The sequence below is a fragment of the Semicossyphus pulcher genome, unplaced genomic scaffold (genome assembly GCF_022749685.1).
Source record: "Semicossyphus pulcher isolate SPU_LCO1_2020_fin unplaced genomic scaffold, fSemPul1.0.p SCAF_18, whole genome shotgun sequence".
Classification (NCBI taxonomy): Eukaryota; Metazoa; Chordata; class Actinopteri; order Labriformes; family Labridae; genus Semicossyphus; species Semicossyphus pulcher.
In genome coordinates, this window is record NW_027211691.1 from 19,963,465 (window position 1) to 19,981,097 (window position 17,633).

General features: G+C 40.9%; 1 protein-coding gene across 2 annotated transcripts in view; it reads right to left on the reverse strand.

The window, feature by feature from the left end:
- Positions 1 to 1,999: 1,999 nt before the first annotated feature.
- LOC138595604 (cadherin-7-like) overlaps positions 2,000 to 17,633 on the reverse strand; it is a 113,042-nt gene continuing 97,408 nt past the window's right edge. For both annotated transcript variants that reach the window (XM_069666928.1, XM_069666929.1), the window contains 2 exons: positions 14,405 to 14,653; positions 2,000 to 3,460 (listed from right to left, as the gene is read on the reverse strand). In XM_069666928.1, the coding sequence (XP_069523029.1) occupies positions 2,946 to 3,460; positions 14,405 to 14,653 (764 nt within the window). In that variant the 3' untranslated portion in view covers positions 2,000 to 2,945. The remainder of the gene's footprint in view (positions 3,461 to 14,404; positions 14,654 to 17,633) is intronic.

The window sequence follows — 17,633 nt, forward strand, 5'->3', positions numbered from 1 at the left end:
TCTGCTTCAGACCGACACAAGAAGCTGTTCTACTGTTAAACACGCCAACGTGGGTTATAGTGAAGTGTGTGTTTTGGTTAGCAGAAGGCGCGGGACATCGTAACTGCGGCTCCACTCCACTGCACAGAATCACATCACCAGGGCAAGATGGCAGCGCACGCCTCGGGGGTATTTTGACTTCCAATATTTACAATGAGAGCGCATGGCTTTTTTTTTTTTTACCTTTTATGCCTTTATTGACAGAGAGCAGCGGATAGAGTCAGAAACAGGGGAAGAGAGAGTGGGGGATGACGCGCAGCAAAGGGCCAAGGGCGGGAGTTGAACCCAGAGCTGCCGCATCGACGACTATAGCCTCTGTACATGGTCGCCGATGGTAACCATTGAGCTAAACCGGCACCCGACATCAGTTTTTAACAAGAAAAACAAAAAAGGCTACAGCCCTGGTTCAAGATTTGGTCGGGCCAACACTGAGAATGTTCTCTACACGATTAGTTTCATGCAGGTATATAATGCAGATGTAATTAGTAAAAAATAAAATAATTTTAAGACAAAACATGCAAAACAGAGGGAGTTGCATGTGGTTGCAGGGTTTGAGGGATTTTAACGTCATGAGGAAGCGTTCACATTTTGTAATGATAAACAAATTATGTTTTTAAGGATGAATCAAATGTCTGTAGATGTCATTCTTAAATGTATGTGAGCTGTGTGTGATGTGTTTAGGCACAAAGAGAACATTTTAAACATCATGTATCTTTCTGTAAGGAGATAAAGTTCATGGAAAATATAATTAAACTGTTAAATAAATAAATAAACAGGAATGTTAAGGCTTGCAGTAAAGACATTGAGATGTCAATGATGTCCTGGGTGTTTTTATGGGGTTTGGGGGATTCTAATTACATGCAGAGCTGTTTGCATTCTGCAGTGCCAATTTACTGTCGTGTTGTACATTAATTAATGCTTATTCATCTATGTTTAGGATCATTATTCTAACATTAAGCTGTTTAAATAGGCCGTATTGGTGGGTAGTTAAACTTTGTTCAGGAAGACGTTTCTGAAATCCGGGCTGGCCCTGGTTCTGCTCAAAGAAATGTACTCTGGCAAATGAAGATAGTGTTTTCACACCATACATGCACGCTATGTACACGTCTTTCTCTCTCCTCATAAGATGAAGCGTTTGAACGCACCTTTAATGAAACTTCTTTTAACTCCACGAGAGGCAGGCCTGGCTAGCTTGCAAAAGACTCCTCAGATGGCCGACGGTGAGGCTCCGAGTCATCACACATGCCTCTGTAGAGCGTTGACGCTCCGTCTCTATCGGGCCTTTCAACTACAAAAGCCTCATCAAAAAGAGATATAAAGAAAAAAATCTTTCCCCTCCTCCCTCTCAGACTCCCTCTCTGGTTCCCGGAGCTCCCCAAATGCACAGAGTGAAGCATCATTTTTTAAGAATCATTGATTATTGTCGTTAGATGATGGTTCTAGTTCGGCATCAGAAAGAATCTCTGTTTACCGACTTGTTTATGTTCGGATTGACTGAAAGAAGTCCCTTCAGTCTTTTAAGGAACTGAATGTCAATTTTATTTTCAGCAAAAGGATAAAAACATCATTTGCACAATTCTGCCTCTTCAAAATAAATAATAACACACATTGGTTGTACATGTCGACACCCAATCGTAACAGAATTTGTTTAAGCTGGAGAAACATAATCGGCACAATGCGGCGCATGATTATATCATACAGTGTGTCCTTTCACCATCAATGAACAAACCGTGGACATCATTTCTGAATAACAATATATGCTGGACTCTGCAAACTACAGAAGCAAATTTTATTTACTTACAAACTGCGACTTCACTCCCTCTCCAGTTCAGAAAAAAACTCTTTTTTTTAAGAGTCTTGTTGACGTGAAGTTCGCCATCAAACACAACAAGAACCGACCGTCCTACGACAAAGCTTCCTCGCGGAGCAGACGTTCCCACCCCCCCACCCTGACCACGTACAAAAGCAGAACTGAATTTTAGAGCTCAGAAATCAAACATTTGACTTGGAAATAGAAAGGCGGAAGATAAAACAGACTCAGACAAACACTACATTGCAACAGCTGCAAAATGTATTGTTAGGAGAAGAAGAGAAATGATACGCTTTCCTGTTTCGCCCAGTGGAGACATCAAACTGACGAGAGTGTCACTCTTTTTTTTTTATTATTTGCACAACTTATGTCTTCACATCACTTCCTCGGCACATCAACTACTTGTTTATACTGTATGTGTGCAGCTGCACGTCTCATATAGTGTTGAGAGGTATGACAGAGTCCATGAATAATGTGGCTCTGCGTTAAAATGTTTATGAAAAACAGCTTCTCATCAACCTGCTCCCAAACCGCCACCCCCCCGAAAAACAGAGACGGAGAACAAAACAACCCATAGAAAACGCTGTCAAATTTTATATGAACAGTCAAGTGACTACTGATTAGCCTCCAGGGACACAGCATTTCATGTGAAACGTTTCTGTTTTTTTTAGCACAAAGATAGCAAAGGAATGCATCAAAGCAAAGAGTGCTGGGCCCGTGCCCATCGCTGGAATGAAAGGAAAGGTTCCTCCCCGTAGAAATGCTCCAACATGTATGCATTCTGCAGTCAATGGTTGGACTGGACCCCAAACTCTGAAACCTTTAATGTCTTTTGCACACAAGGTTTCCTCCTCAGTCAAGTCACTTTTGAAGTCTGTGTCAAAACTCACCATGGCACGCTTTTGAAAATCCATACAAGGAGGTAAACAAACCGAAAAGCTTTGAAGTCAAAGCGTTTTTCTTTCAATCTCTCCTGTGTTGTCTTTGAATCCCTTCCTCCAGTTGCACTAAGGCAGACAAAATCATTTTCTCTGACAATAAATTACTTGTATTTTTTTTTTTCAGTCCAAGAAATGTTAAGAGAAACATTAAGGGGCTATGAGAAGACACTGGTGCTGTCGCTGTTGCCGTAGAGGTCGGCCAGCTTTTTGAAGCGTGGTCCCCAGTTGCTCAGATAGTCATAGTTCTGATCTGAATCTGTACTTAGTGACTCCAGTGAACTTAGCGACTCTGCTACAGAGCCGCTGCCTTCAAAAGCATATGTCTGCAGAGAGTCGTACGGGGGAGCTGACGGGTCCACATCGGCATCCTTAAGACGCTCCCAAATGAACTCTCGAAACACCACGTTGTCCGGCAGGGATTTATAGGCCGGGCGAGTGGTGGATGGGTAATGAAAGAAGGTAGGAGTATCTGGTGTGACATCTCGCCGCACGTTGGGGTCTCTGATGACGTTAAGGTTGCGGAGGGTGACCATGTCGAAGGCCTCGGTGTCCTCCTCTCCGCCGCCCTCGTCGTCGTAGCGGACAATGTTCTCCCTGATGTCCCTCTCCTCCTCCAGAATCAGGGGCTCCTTCCTCCTCCGACGCATCGTCACAATTAGCAGAACCATCACTGCAGAGAGAGGGAGATGTCTGCGTCAATACTGAGTGACAAGGTGCATATTGTCAGCGCCAGTAAGCTGAAAATATGCAGGGATGTGCGGCTTTAAAACACTATGACAGTAGGCTACTTGCAATCCAGGTGATATATGCTGGGATTGTAGGGTGTAGAGCAGCTCAATTAGTTGCATGGTGACTATAACTAATCGTATATAAGTAATACATATTACACACACATATATAGACAGTTCAAAGTGTTAGCTAAAAGTACTGAATTGCTGACGAGATGTAAAACTTGAGAAAAAACCCAGGTACAATTGTTAGCAGGAAGTAAAGGATTTACAGTTGAAACAGAGTGATGAATGGTTTAAACTTTTGGCTAAACCTATTAGCTAAATAGTTAAAAATTGTAAGCTAAAAGCTTTGGATAAATACTGAAAATTGTTAGCTAAAAGTATGCATGAATGTTAAAATAGGTTGCCTTAAGTACTGAATAAATACTTGGGTGTTTTTAGCTAAAATTACAGAATAAACAGCTGAAATAGCTAGCTAATGCTAATGAATGAAAAAGCTATTTAAGTACTGGATAAATAAATGAAAGATTTAGCTAAAGGTTTTGGATAAATAGTTGAAATGTTTAGCTATAGGTAATAGCTGTAACAGTTCAACTAGTTAGCTAAAATATAGGCAAAAACAGTCGAAACAGTTAGCTAAAACTACTAGAGAACCAGTTGAAAGTGTTAGCGAAAAGTAAACTTTTCGCTAAAGCTAATGGCTAAACTGTTCAAAGAGCTATTAAAGTATAAGATAAACAGTTGAATGATTTAGCTAAAGGTTTTGGATAAATAGTTGAAACGTTTAGCTAAAGGTAATAGCTAAACAGTTCAACTAGTTAGCTAAAATTAATTAATAAACACTGAAATAGCTCGCTAAAGCTAATGGCTAAACTCTTGAAACAGCTGTTTAACTGCTGGATAAATTGTTGAAAGATTTTGCCAAACGTTTGGATTAAAGATTAATAGTTGAAATGTTTAGCTAAAGGTAATAGCTATACAATTCAACTAGTTAGCTAAAAGTAAAGCAAAAATAGTTGAAACAGCTAAAAAAATAAAACAATTTGAGAACCAGTTGTAAGTGTAGTAACGGATGAATGTTGAAATTGTTAGCTGAAATTAATAAAAGTAAAAATTGCAGTAGTTTGCTTAACATTCAATTAAAATCTTTGACTGAATAATTTTACTGAAACATTGATGTCGAAAAATCACCTATAAAATTCACAGTGTTAATCGCATCCTGTTTGAAATCAATTCAAATGAACACATCAGAGACACGTACAGGGGTACCTGAGTTTATCTAGGCCTGTGTGGCAAAAAGTTTGGGAAGCACTGTGCCATGAATCCAATCAGTGTTTACACAACTAAACCTGTAATGTAATATCTTGTGCCCCGCTGTGGTTTCAACCACCTACGTTTAGCTTCAAGACCTGCACGAAACTCCACCAAACAGGAATCTTTGGCCCGGTGAGATCTTACCAGAAGTCCTCCTGGAGCCCCTGCTCCCGCTCCCATACATTATTGCTGAAAATAACTCTACGCCCAAGCAAACTGGCAAATGTCTAATGATCCTCTATCCATCAATGTCAAGCTGGTGCCAGTGAAATATCGTTCCGTGGGCCCATATTTCTTTTTCTTTCTCTGAGTCGAGCTACTGCAGGCAGCCGAGAAAAGAGGGCCCAGGAACCAAACTCAAACACCACTTCACACCCTCTAATAAGGGAGTAAATGGAAGAGATGGAAGGGAGGAAAGTGTCACATGGAAAGGCTGAAAGAGATGAATGGGCAGCTTTCGGTTGGCCATTTGCTGACTGCTGATACCCTACTACAGCAGCACTTTTACAGTCTTTGTGAAATACAAGTCCCTCCAGTCTTATAACCACAACTAATATCTATGACACTTCTTTTAGTGCTACATGCAGAACTGCAAACATTTCTGTGGAAGATTGTTTCCTCTGATTTGGGGAACTCGAGTCATTCTAAATTCTATTCGATTCAGTAGGGCTTCTCCAAAGTGAATTACAAAGTGGCACATTGAAATATAATATTCTCAGTGCTTTCCAGCAAAGCTCTTTAGGGTTTAATGCCTAGCAGGCAGGCACGATGCGTCACAGACTGGAAGCTGGCCAACATCCAATCACGTCCCACTAGGATGAGCAGGTGGACGGCCCGAGCATACAAAGTCGGTTTCTGTCAGGTACCAGGGGTCCTGTAAGAAAAGATTTCCAGCCCGGACAGTTTAGCAAACACAGCCGTGATTCCACAGGAGCTCCACTCTTCATAACAGATTTAGTGATGATGTACACTAAACGAAAAACAGGGATCAATTTAGCGTAACAAAGGCTTATGCTGTAATTGGGTTGTTTAAATGATCCACACGGTGCAATCGATAGCAAACAAGGTGAGTTTTCTGTGCTGCCCTTTTCTTACCAGCATGCATCATTGAATGAATTCTCATTAGAGCATTTTTGTCCACGTGCAGAGAGATTCTGGTGAACCTGGGACAGATTATTCACTCAGTTTTTCACCCACACAGTTCCTAAGTGTCTGTGCAGTGCAGTTTCTAGGAGAGGTATCAATCTATAACTGTGACTGTCAATAAAAGGAGCCTTTTTGTTCATACTAATTCAATTGTCATGCTTTTAGTCGTATGTTGAAACTATAAATGTTTAAAAGCCCTGAAAACTTTTTCTCTCAAGTAGTGTCTGACTAAAAGCTTCATGAATGCAAACCTTTATGCAAAAGTTGGAGCCGTTTTTGGTGATATTATTCGGTGACTTTTTGTACTTTTTCTCTAGGCATTTCTAAGGTTGTAAGTGGGCGGGGCTTAGTGAGTGCAACGTGATGTCACATACCTCCAAGCACCAATCAGGAACAAGCAACATTCATATCAACTAAAAGCTGACTTTTGTATTGTTGTTCCTGATGATGGGGGCCACTGTCAATCAATCAAATTGTTCAGTGAAATCTTAAAGGGGACTAATTGTAATTAATCAATTATTGTAATGTGTTTTTGAATCACGTTGGTAAAGTTTGTTTCCTTTTAAAAACTGTATACATATTTTAATTTAATTATTTTTCGGAGCCTCTCCTTCCTCCTGAAACGATCAAACCGTTTTTTTCCATTCAAAGGTCAGACCTCAGCCACGATTGGCTGACAGTATTTGGAGTCACTGCGTAGCCCCTCCCCCTTGTGTCCGATTCCACATGGGGGAGCGGTCGCTCTGCACTGTCACTCCAAAGTTGTAGAAAACATGGCTGCTCTAGGATCGGTTATTCGGCCTTATGTGTACGAGCCAGAATCACCAGGAGGTATCGGAATGGTAAACTGAAATCTTGACTTGACTACAAGCTCGTGCGAGAAGGCAGCCTGAAGGTGAATGACGATTGGTCGATTGCAGCAAAAGTGAGGTTCTATGTAGAAACCTGCAGCTGTTCTGAACGGCCCGTTTCAGAGGCGACCTTTTTAAAAATGTCATTCTGGAAAAACACGGAATTATGCGGTTTTCACTTTTTTCACTGTGAACAATAAACACCCAAAAGTGTGAAACCCATGCAGAATATGAGAGTATACACCCAAAAGATACGGCCCCTTTAACAAACTTTTTTTTACATAAAAACAGCTAAAAAACAGAGCAAGTAAAAAAACTTTTTATGGACTCTCAAACATACAACGGCTGCCGAAGTCGAACAGAATGTCCCGCAATTCATTAGTACATCAGTAGCAGCCAAACTGCATTGAATGGCAGATGTCTTGGCTGAGGCGAAATGAATCCTGAATCGAACTGACATTAAATTGAATAGAATTACAGTGGTACAGTGGATTGTTCCTGTGAGGCCATTTTCACCTCTTCATCTGCCGCCGCAGCTCAGGTTCTGATTGAAAGCTTGGTTTGATGGGAGATTAATTCAGCAGCTGTTCGGTGTCTGCTGGACGCATTACAGCAGAATGGGATACTTTTCATGGCCAACATGGACACAAAGCCAGGCAGAATCCTTTCACATATGGTGCTTGGGATTTATAGAAATTCTGGAATCGATTTTTGGGAAACCACTTTTATTATTTATTTACTGTAGAAATAAGATTGTTTGTGTAAGTTATACTAAAAATAACTCACAATGTGTAGACAAAATCCAGTCTTTTTACATACGTACACTAAATTTCTATCCTTGTTGTCATTGTTAAGGTGTTTCTTGTAACACAAGAATGATGCTGAATGTCCACATTTCTCCAAACATAAACTCCTCTTCCTCCCCCACAAATTCAAATAAATATAATTCCTCTGACTTGATATGTCAGTATTGTTCTTCCCTTTTTAACCATGTGTCATGGTTGATTCGCGAAGCACTAAAAAGTGAAATCTCCACTTAATTTCAGTCTTCTGACAACACTTCAAATCTTCAGAACATCACACATTTTCTCTCTCTTTCCAAACAATTTTTTTTTAGCTACTGGGGCTGCAAAAAAAAGATTATTGTGATTAACGTTCCAAAATGTTTTTCAGTTTTGTCATGCCTTTGTGGTCTGCAAAATGTGACAAAATAGTGAAGTACACGAGGTTTTCAAATTGCTTGTTTTGTGCAATCAACAGGCCGAAGCACAGCTCACAGATATTCAGTTTGGAAAATGACTTCTCTCCATAACGGCGATCACTTTTTCTGGATATCATTTAAGCTGTATTTTATTCTATTTTCAAAGCGCTGTAATAAGGAATTTCCTGAGTGTAACCGAGCTACATGAACAGAGAACATGCACACACTGAAAGGGGAAAATAAAGGTGTTGGAAAAGATATGACAGATATCACGCCTACACCGACAACACTGTGCGTCACAACTCGATAAAGTGCATGGAAACAATCAGAATCATCCATTATCTATACCGCTTATCCTGTTCGGGGTCGTGAGGCGGGGCTGGAGCCTTTCCTGGCTGTCATTGGGCGAGAGGCCGGGTACACCCTGGACTGATCGCCAGTCAATCACAGGGCTGACACACAGAGACAGACAACCTTTCACGCTCACACTCACCAATGAACCTAACGAGCATGTCTTTGGACTGTGGGAGGAGGCCGGAGTACAACACAACTCCTCACAGAAAGGCCCACTTCATCCAAACTGGGAATCGAACCAGGAACCCAGCTAGAAATGTTTTGTTCTAAAAACGACAGTTCTGGTAACGTTTTGAGCGGGAGGTTTTTATTTGGTTCCCAGAATGTTCCTTTTAATAGTCGGAGAACGTTCTCTGAGAACAGTTTCAGAAAGTTGCACATTTCAAGAACGTTTTATAAATCACTTTCTGATAGTTCAGGCCGAAATTAACATCCTGAAAAGATCCTCAGAATGTTGCAGTGAGCATGTTCTACCTTTGTTTTTATGTAACGTTGAGCAAATGTTTTAGAAAAGGCGTTCTGACATCCGAGGCCTCAATAACATCCTGAAAATATCTTCAGGATGTGGACGGTAAAACATTTTGTCTTAGTTTAAATCTACACGTCACAAGAACTTTATTTGAAATGATAAACATCCTTAAAACGTTCTTTGAATATTAGATTAAAACGTTTTCTTTCAAATGTAATTAGAACTTGTAGGTAATGTTAGACATGTTATAGGAACGTTCCCTGCTAGCTGGAAACCTTGTCGCTCTGAGGTGATGGCGCTAACCACACAAACAAACATGTGATTGGCTAAAGTGACTAAATTATCCTGCTGTGTGTTTGCTGCATGATTAAAATAGCTTTAAACGGCAGCTGATGTCTGTTATAATGTCTGCAGTTTACTGTCTATCAACATTTCTGTTTTTATTTAGTTCTAAGTATCTCTGTGCAATTGTTCCGTGTTCCTTTTTCCCTCTTAACTCCCTTACAAGAAGTCTTTTTAGCTCTTGTCAGGCTTTCTTTATGAAGACAATCTTCTCTTAATTGCTCAATTCAAAAAAGAGCTGAGTTTCTTTTCCTCTTTTTTTCTCTTTTAAGTGAACTAGTGATAGCAAACAATTACACAGATTACACACACAGTTGCGATGCAGCGGCTCGCAGGTTACGCCGCGCGCGGTCGAGCTGAAAGATCATATCTGATGAAGAGATTGTCTGCCGTCTGGGCGCAGACACATAAATAGAGACGCAGACAGCGGGCTAAAACAGGAGACGGACAGAAAATTAAGAGACAGATGAACGGACATGAAGATTTATAGAATGAGTCTGATACGCCGTGTGCAGACAGAAATAACTGTCTGGAGGATTGGAGTGCTACGTAATGTCCTAATTGGGCCTCTGGAGGATTGAGCCATACCTGACCTGGACTGGGGAAGAAAGGCTCGGGTTCGTAACAAGATAATGATCCTCTCCGTAGTTTGGATCCAAAAGTGAGTGTATCATTAAAAAAGGTTTTATGTGACATTTACAAAAAAACAAAGTTGCGCTCGAGCTTTTTCAGGAATATTACCGCGAGGAGAAGAGGACGAGCTCGGTAATTAAATCTAAAAATATCAACCTATGATTAATGAGCACTTAGCTTATGAGCACGTGGAGACAAAGGTAATGTGCACGCAGCTGTGTCTGCTTTAAAAGCAGCCAGGTAGAAAGCGCACATTTACATTGGGATTGAAGTTTCTCACACACTGATGAATCCTTGGAGGAGGAGGAGGAGGAGGAGGAGTGGTCGCTCTGAAGAGCTCTCCACACGCAACACGCATTGTAGTTATTAGGCTCGGTCATGACGACAGATGACTAGAATCTGTGTGTTCTTCTCACCTGATGAGAAAGAAAGAGATTGATGGAGGAGAGAAAAAAGAAACTGACAGCAGCCAGACGCGGCTCTCGTCCTTTTTTCCAATCGCGCCTCATCCGAAACAATACAATCACACGCAATCACGGCCTCGATTGCTACCCAGGAGATTGAAAGAGGTCTTGATGGAAGGCCATCAAGGAAGATCAGAATAAAGGATTGGGCCGAGTGGTCGCGCATGAGCTGTTAATACAAGAAGAAGGCGGGGGATATGCACAAAGAGGACACAGAGAAAAGAAGGGAAGAGGATGATCCAATTGAGCCAAGCAGACTGATGGGGACAGCTTAGGACACACACTCACACAAACACAGAGACAACATTGAGGTATATTAAACTGGAGGCCATTAGTTCTAAGCCTGTGGCCCGAGGCCATGCTGTGCAGAATAGACCCAGCTTTCATTAGCGATGCCGGGTTCAGGCTTGTGCGGCCACGTATTTCCCCCTGTTGCTCTTTTGAAGTTTTCATTTATCACACAGAAAGTATTCTCTGTTGCAATAAAAGAGGAAAAACTTCAAGGGGACTGGAATAAAAAGCAAAGTCTGACCCCATCAAAGATCTCATTTCAGTTATTGTATGTGCTGTGCGGATCCTCCTCGGCTTTCAATGAAGATCACCTGAGCGTTAAACTATGACTCCTGATGCGATCACGCTTTGTCTGCGGCCTTTATGAGCAATAACGCAGCCAGGAGGTGACGGCTCACAGCTGCAATATCTTTAAGCTTATGTTAATGAATTCTCATTTACAAGTGTCTGTACTAACATCTTAGCATATGGTGTTGCATTAGAAAACAGAGCGCCCGTCCTTGACTCGCAGATCTCCATACAGTACTCATCTCGATGACCTTCAGGAGATATTATAATGAAGTTTATAAAATACACTGACACGTATCTGAGGGAGGCCATCATGAGAGCCTCCTTTAGAGGGGAAAACCTCATCAGTGACTCAGGCTGCCTTCAGGCACTGTTTTCTCTTGATAAAATGCACATTATTACACTTTATTTTTTCAATATTGTGTGCTCAGAAGCTGCCAAATTAATAACAGATAATAATATGAGGCAAAATGAGGTTTAAAGAAGCTTCTGGGGAGTCAGAAAACAAGTATAAAAAGCTTGAAAATAAATAAAATAAGCACGTTTTTTTGCCTGATGTTAAATTAAATATTTAAAGTGATTTATACACGAATGCCGTCACAGCTGCCGCATCTGTCGTCGTATTGTTTTTTTCTTTTTTAAAAAGTTGGACAAAAACAATTAAATATTCGAGATAACGTCGAGGTAACAGCCGCAGGTGTCCGCATACTCCATCAGTTCTCCACTGAGTTTAGCAAACAACTCACAGAATGAATTTCACCACCTGCCGGGTCCGGCTAAACACTCCGGCTAAATAAAAAATACTCCAAAAGTTCCCCCCAAAACCCAGTATACAGACTCTACTACTTAATTGATCCTGTTGGCAGGATTTCAGTAAACATCCTGGCTGCTATTCAGAGCCGGCTGACCTAGGTCACATGTATTTACCGAAGAGGAAATATGAGGGGAAGATAACTCCCCCCAGGTTTGACATGTGCAAGACCTCAAGATGTAACTGTGTTTTAGCAAAAGCTCCTCTCACACATCCGACAGCCTGGAGAATGAATAATAGCACAGATAACTTGGAGATGGGTTGCACACACTGAGGTAAGTAGTGTTTTGTAGCGCAGCGCTGTAGATGCACTTTAAATCCACTTAAATCTGAACTTAAATCTGAACTGCAAAGGCTGTTAGCTGGAATTTATTCCCACTGCAACTTAACAAACAAAGCTAGTTCAAGCAGGCAGCTCCAAAGTGATGCTATGCTAGCGTCTGTTTAAGGTGGTAATGCCCTGCCGGCGCTTTCGCGTTACTAAGGGGCCGTGCAAAATTATTATAAGGTGAGTTCGGGTCAAAACAGAGGGAGGGTTTTATTCCATTTTGTTTAGCTTGAAGGAGTTTTTTTTTTTTGGACAGAAGGGAAAAGGTTAATTTTTAACTTGTGAGATTTATCGTTAAAAAAGAAGAAGAAGAAGTATTAAAAGACAAAAATGTTACATCACTGAGAAACTTTTCTGATCTAAAACAAATCAAACAATAGAATCTGATTTCATGAATTTCTTTAAAATAATATTTTTGTATAAAATATAAAATGTAGAAAATAATTATCCCTGTGGAGGGTCTTGTTTTTTGTTAATAAAATGTAATATAAGATTCACCTCCCTCTACCCATCCGACAATTTTCATACAGTCCCTGATGTGATGCTCATTTACTCTCTGTAACTCTGCTGAAAAAGCCTCCTGCTATTACCCCCGCTGCTTGTTACGCCACCTCGCCTGCATGTATACATGTATAAAATATGTTTATGTAGTGCTCTCTTTTGATTTATGTTTTTCCTGTTGTCCCTCAGATAAGCAGTTACAGCTAATTGGCTCGGCCACACACACATTTCAAGCCAAAAGTGTAGTTTTCCTGCTCGGTAGTTTGATGACTGCAGTGACTCTCTACAAGTCTGTATTTGCTGCTTGCGCTGATGGACAGTCGATGTCTCGGCTCTTTTGGTTGTCGATCTGCTTTGGGGAACGTCTTAGCTTTTGCTTTGTGTTAACTTGTCATCTACTCTTGTGCTGTTAGTGCTCAATGATAATTATATTTGACAATAACTACAAATTAAGACATTTATAATAAGGTGAGGTCGTTTTTTTTGTTTTTGCTTACCATAAAATTTGGTGTATAAGGCGCAGTTTTTCATCTAAAAAGTGTCCTATGTACCGGTGCGACCAAACAACCAGTATAAATGCAGAGAGATGTATTTTATTGTGTTGTGTGCAGCCGCCATCCTCACAACAACAGCAAACTATCAAAAGCCAGAAAGGCATCAACCTTTGTGAATATTTAACTGAATAACTTAAACATCTTTGATTTGTTTACATTTAGTTTTTTTGTTCAAACTTTATTAAATATTACTTCAATATATGAACATTTGTTTACATTTAGCGGGGGGTTGGACGATCACATTTTTATATGTCACCAAGTTGGCTATGAACTCTGGGTAACGACCAAAGGAAAGTCTGCACGTATACGGACTCGTTTGTAGGACCTGTCGTTTTGACAGTGGCACTCACACGCTTACCGGGAATGCGCCTCAAAGTCTGTGAGTCGTCAAGTGTGGAAACTGGGATTTAGCCAGTCAAACGTTACCATAGGCTGAGCTCAGCTAGCGCACCGGTAGCTAGCAGGATTGAAAACTCGACATGGAGAAACCAGATGGTAGGCTGTAATTTGTGTGTGTTTATATGTGTTTCAAATAAATAAAATGAGTGTTGAAATAACGTTTGTACACTTTTTTTTTTTAATAAATAGCTATAGAAAACCTTTTCCCCCTCTGGGATACCACCCAAAACACACTGCAACTTATATTCCAGATTTGACGGTAATTGTGAAATACTTAAGACCAATGAGCTGGGATGGGATGTAACATGTGAGGTTTGAATATATTATTTTATATTCCTTTTTAATTAGAGATAAATATTAGGGATAGACAGATAGATTATCGGCCGGGCCGATTATCGGTTATCGGCCTTCTTGACTACTAATAATCGGTATCAGTATCGGCCCTGAAAAAACCCGATCGGTCTATCTCTAATAAATATTGTTCTTTTTATCCACTTTATAATAAATATATGTGTACGTGTTAATTATAATTAACAACCAAACTATGTATAAAAACAACTACAACAGTAAATTCCCAAAGCATCAGTAAAATAAACCTATATTAGACTTTTTAAACTCATTATGATGATAATTCTTTACTTTAACATAAGTACATTTATGAAAACAATTTGTAATGGACCTTTCTTCTCCATTATGGTATTGTTATGTTTAAAAAAATAAAGGTTTTGAATACTTCCACGACTGCCAGTGAAGAAAGAACAGCAATATGATCAAACAAGTTGTGAAGAAATCTCAGTCTATTTAACTGGTGAATCAATGTCTTTATATCTGACAGAAAAAGTGGCCCCAGCTACAAATAAAATCCCGTCTACAGTGTTGATCATTCTGAGCTTCAAACCGAGCTCTCCCTCTGACACTGAGTTCAAATCAAACTTACACAGGAGGGTGATGATGCAGCCTAAAATAGCCATGAGGGCGCCGGTGCTCAGGCCAGTCGCGGTGTAGGCCACGGCTCCACAAGACAAGGCCACGCCGTCAGAGTCGCAGTCGCACACACGCACCGACAGTGTGTTTGTGCTGCTGAGGGCAGGACTTCCACTGTCCACAATCAACACGGGCAGACGGTACACAGGCTGCTCCCGTCTCCTGAATCCACCTCGCTTCGTCAAAATAGATGCCGTGTTGTCTGAAAAACAAAGTAAAATAAGGTCAAACTTGTTGGAAAAAAACCTGGAAAGCCGCCTTTTGGCTTCAAATGAACAATGATCTGCATGTATATGATGAGCAGGAGGCTTCACTTGCATTCGGTAATGATTGTCGCGCTCTGCTTGTGCAGTTTGAAATTGTTTTACAGTATTAAAAGCAGGAATGCCAACAGATGGTGTCATTAACACAATTCATTACATGACACACTGTGGCGTCTCTCCCTGATCTTGACCACCTGTTGGCTAATAACAGCTTCGGTTTGATGATAAAATCTTATATGAAATCTGGCTGTATGAGAGAGACGGAGCCAGCCAGAGGAGAACAATATGCCATTACAGCAGCTAAAAAAAGCCCCTTCATGACAACTGTTTCAATAGATTTAAAGGCACTTTCAAACTGAGCAGTCACAATTGAAATGTAGATTTTGCCTTGAAGGACATCTCTTTTGTTTTTCAGAGCGATATTCAGATTACTCTTAGCTTTGCGCTGCCTTAGAACAAGGTACAAATGAACATAGAGATGGCTTCTCTTGTAAGTGGCACATTAGTCAAATCAGCAAAATGTTCTTACAGCTGCAAAAAAACCACAAAGTTGGTTTGTAACAACTGTCACGAGTTGAAAATAAAACGGTTATATTGTTGGATAAATATGTTCCGGTGCTAAATGGGACAGATTTGGTCATGAATATTTCTGTCCTCGAGGGAAATCTGCATTCAGCAGGGCAGAGTGAGATAAGACTTTAAGGCATTTAGCTGCATGGCAAAAGTACGTAAGCGCCCGAATGTAACTCTTATGTGACTGCTAAATAATTCATTACAAAACCATGGGCTGCAACAACAGCCTCCTCAATTCTGGTTTCCACAAGACAGTGGAACCTGGCTGCGGGGATTTGCTCCAGTTTAACTTTAGGACTGTTCGTGAGGTCACTTGTATTGGCGGTAAGGCCTGGCTCCGGGTCTTCGTTCCGGTTCATCCCAAACATATTGGATGCTGGGAGTTGAGGTCAGGGATCAGGTCAGTCAAATCTCCCATAGCAAACTTGGAAAATCATTGCTTTATGTAGGTGGCTTTGCTCTGGGGCATTGTTATGTTAAAACGGGAAAAGGCCGAGCATCCAAAGGAATTGCGTTCCAATGAGAGGGAAAACTGTGCCCTTTGTGTGGCAAAGTGAGAAGGGCAAAGGTGTGTCGACTTCCAGAGTTTGCCTCATATCAGTGACCAGTAATTAACCAATCGTACTGCTTCTACTATGTATACTTAGCACATTGGAAGCAGTTAACACCGTATGTTCTGTCTTTAAAAACCGTCTTCCTGCCAATTTGCTTTTAATCTTCTGAGAGGTTACCTCAAACATGCAGTGCATCGTGGAACACAGGTCCGCACTCACTCTTATTACTGTTGCACAACCTGGCTGCTTCCTCCTGAAATGTAACATGGCAACCTGAGCTGAGCACCCACACGTGTGAACAAAACACTCAACAAAGGGCATTGCCTCAGAGAGTGTATGAGCTCAGCACATGTTTTTAAAGAAGCAGGATTTCATCTCAATAACTGATGATGGAGTCAGGCACAATTCTGTCTTTAAAGCTATATGCAAATGAACGCTTAAGTTTTCCTGTAGGGAAAGCTAATTTTGTTCTTTCGCCCACTACTTTGCGTGTAGGTGGTGAGCAGATCATAATGATAGAAAGGCATTTTCAGTATTTGCGTTAAGGTTAAAGTTATTCTGTGATCTAGTACAGAGACCTTGTGCTAAGCGGGACAAGGTTGTGGCACGAAAGGAATTATCAATGACGTGCTCCAGTTGCAGCGGAAAGTTTGTTTTTGCATTCAGTTTTGATGAACAATTATACAAAAGGGCAGCGAGGGCAATGTCATGGCAGAATTATGGCTTCATCTGGCACGGCTGGGCACGCCGCGAGGCACCGGTTACTCTCTACTTCTTCTCCTGAGTCAGATTGCAGAGTAGATTGTGTCCAGATGGGGGGCAGATACAGAGCTGGAGTGAGCAATAGCCGAAGTGTCAATTGCACTGCTGCAAGGCTCAATCTGAAGAAAGTAAGCAGCAAATAGACCGCACCTAACTTGACCAACACCTTTTACAGACTCTAAAGGCCAGTGGCAGAGAGTTTTTGATGAGGCAGCTGCATGTGACAGGATTGATATAGCACTGGAGCTCTGATGAAGTCTTAAACTGTAATTTACTAAAGAGTTTCCGAAATTAAATTAATGTCTGTCTCATAATCACACTGCACATAAAGAAAGACAGAAAATCAAAAAAAGGCCTAGACTGACGTACTATCATTTCTTGATATTTCCTAGCAGTTTATATCAATCACTTCTTATGCAATTATTTGAGGACAGATTCATTTAATAAGTCTGTCCTAATACAAAAGTGCCCATATAAACATCAAAACATTTTTTTATCTGTAAATTAGGGGTGCACGATATTATCGGCACGTTATTGGTATCGGCCGATATTGGCTTAAAAATCAACTATCGGATATCGGCCAACACGTCGATATCCGCCGATATAATTAACCGATAAAATAATGGGCTGCTGCATACTTGATTAAATGCCCGACCTCGGCGCGAAGAAGACCTGCGCGGTGCAGCGTGATGAGGTCACGTGTGTCTACCTGCAGCATGAGAGAGTTAGAAGCCAAAATGTCCGTGGTGTGGAAGTTTTTCAAAGTGTCCAAAATAGAGAGCAAAACTGCTATTTGCAATGACTGCTCAGCTTCGGTGATGCGAGGAGGAGCCAAGGCAAAGTCTTTCAACACTACAAACTTGATTAACCATCTCAAGACCCGTCACCCCGACCGTTGTAACAAATGTGGTAAGAGTATCACCATTATACTGTACGCTAATTCCAATACAGAAGAGAGTTGATGTTGATGATATCGGTATCGGTAATCGGCTAAATGAGTTGTAAAATATCGGCATATCGGATATCGGCA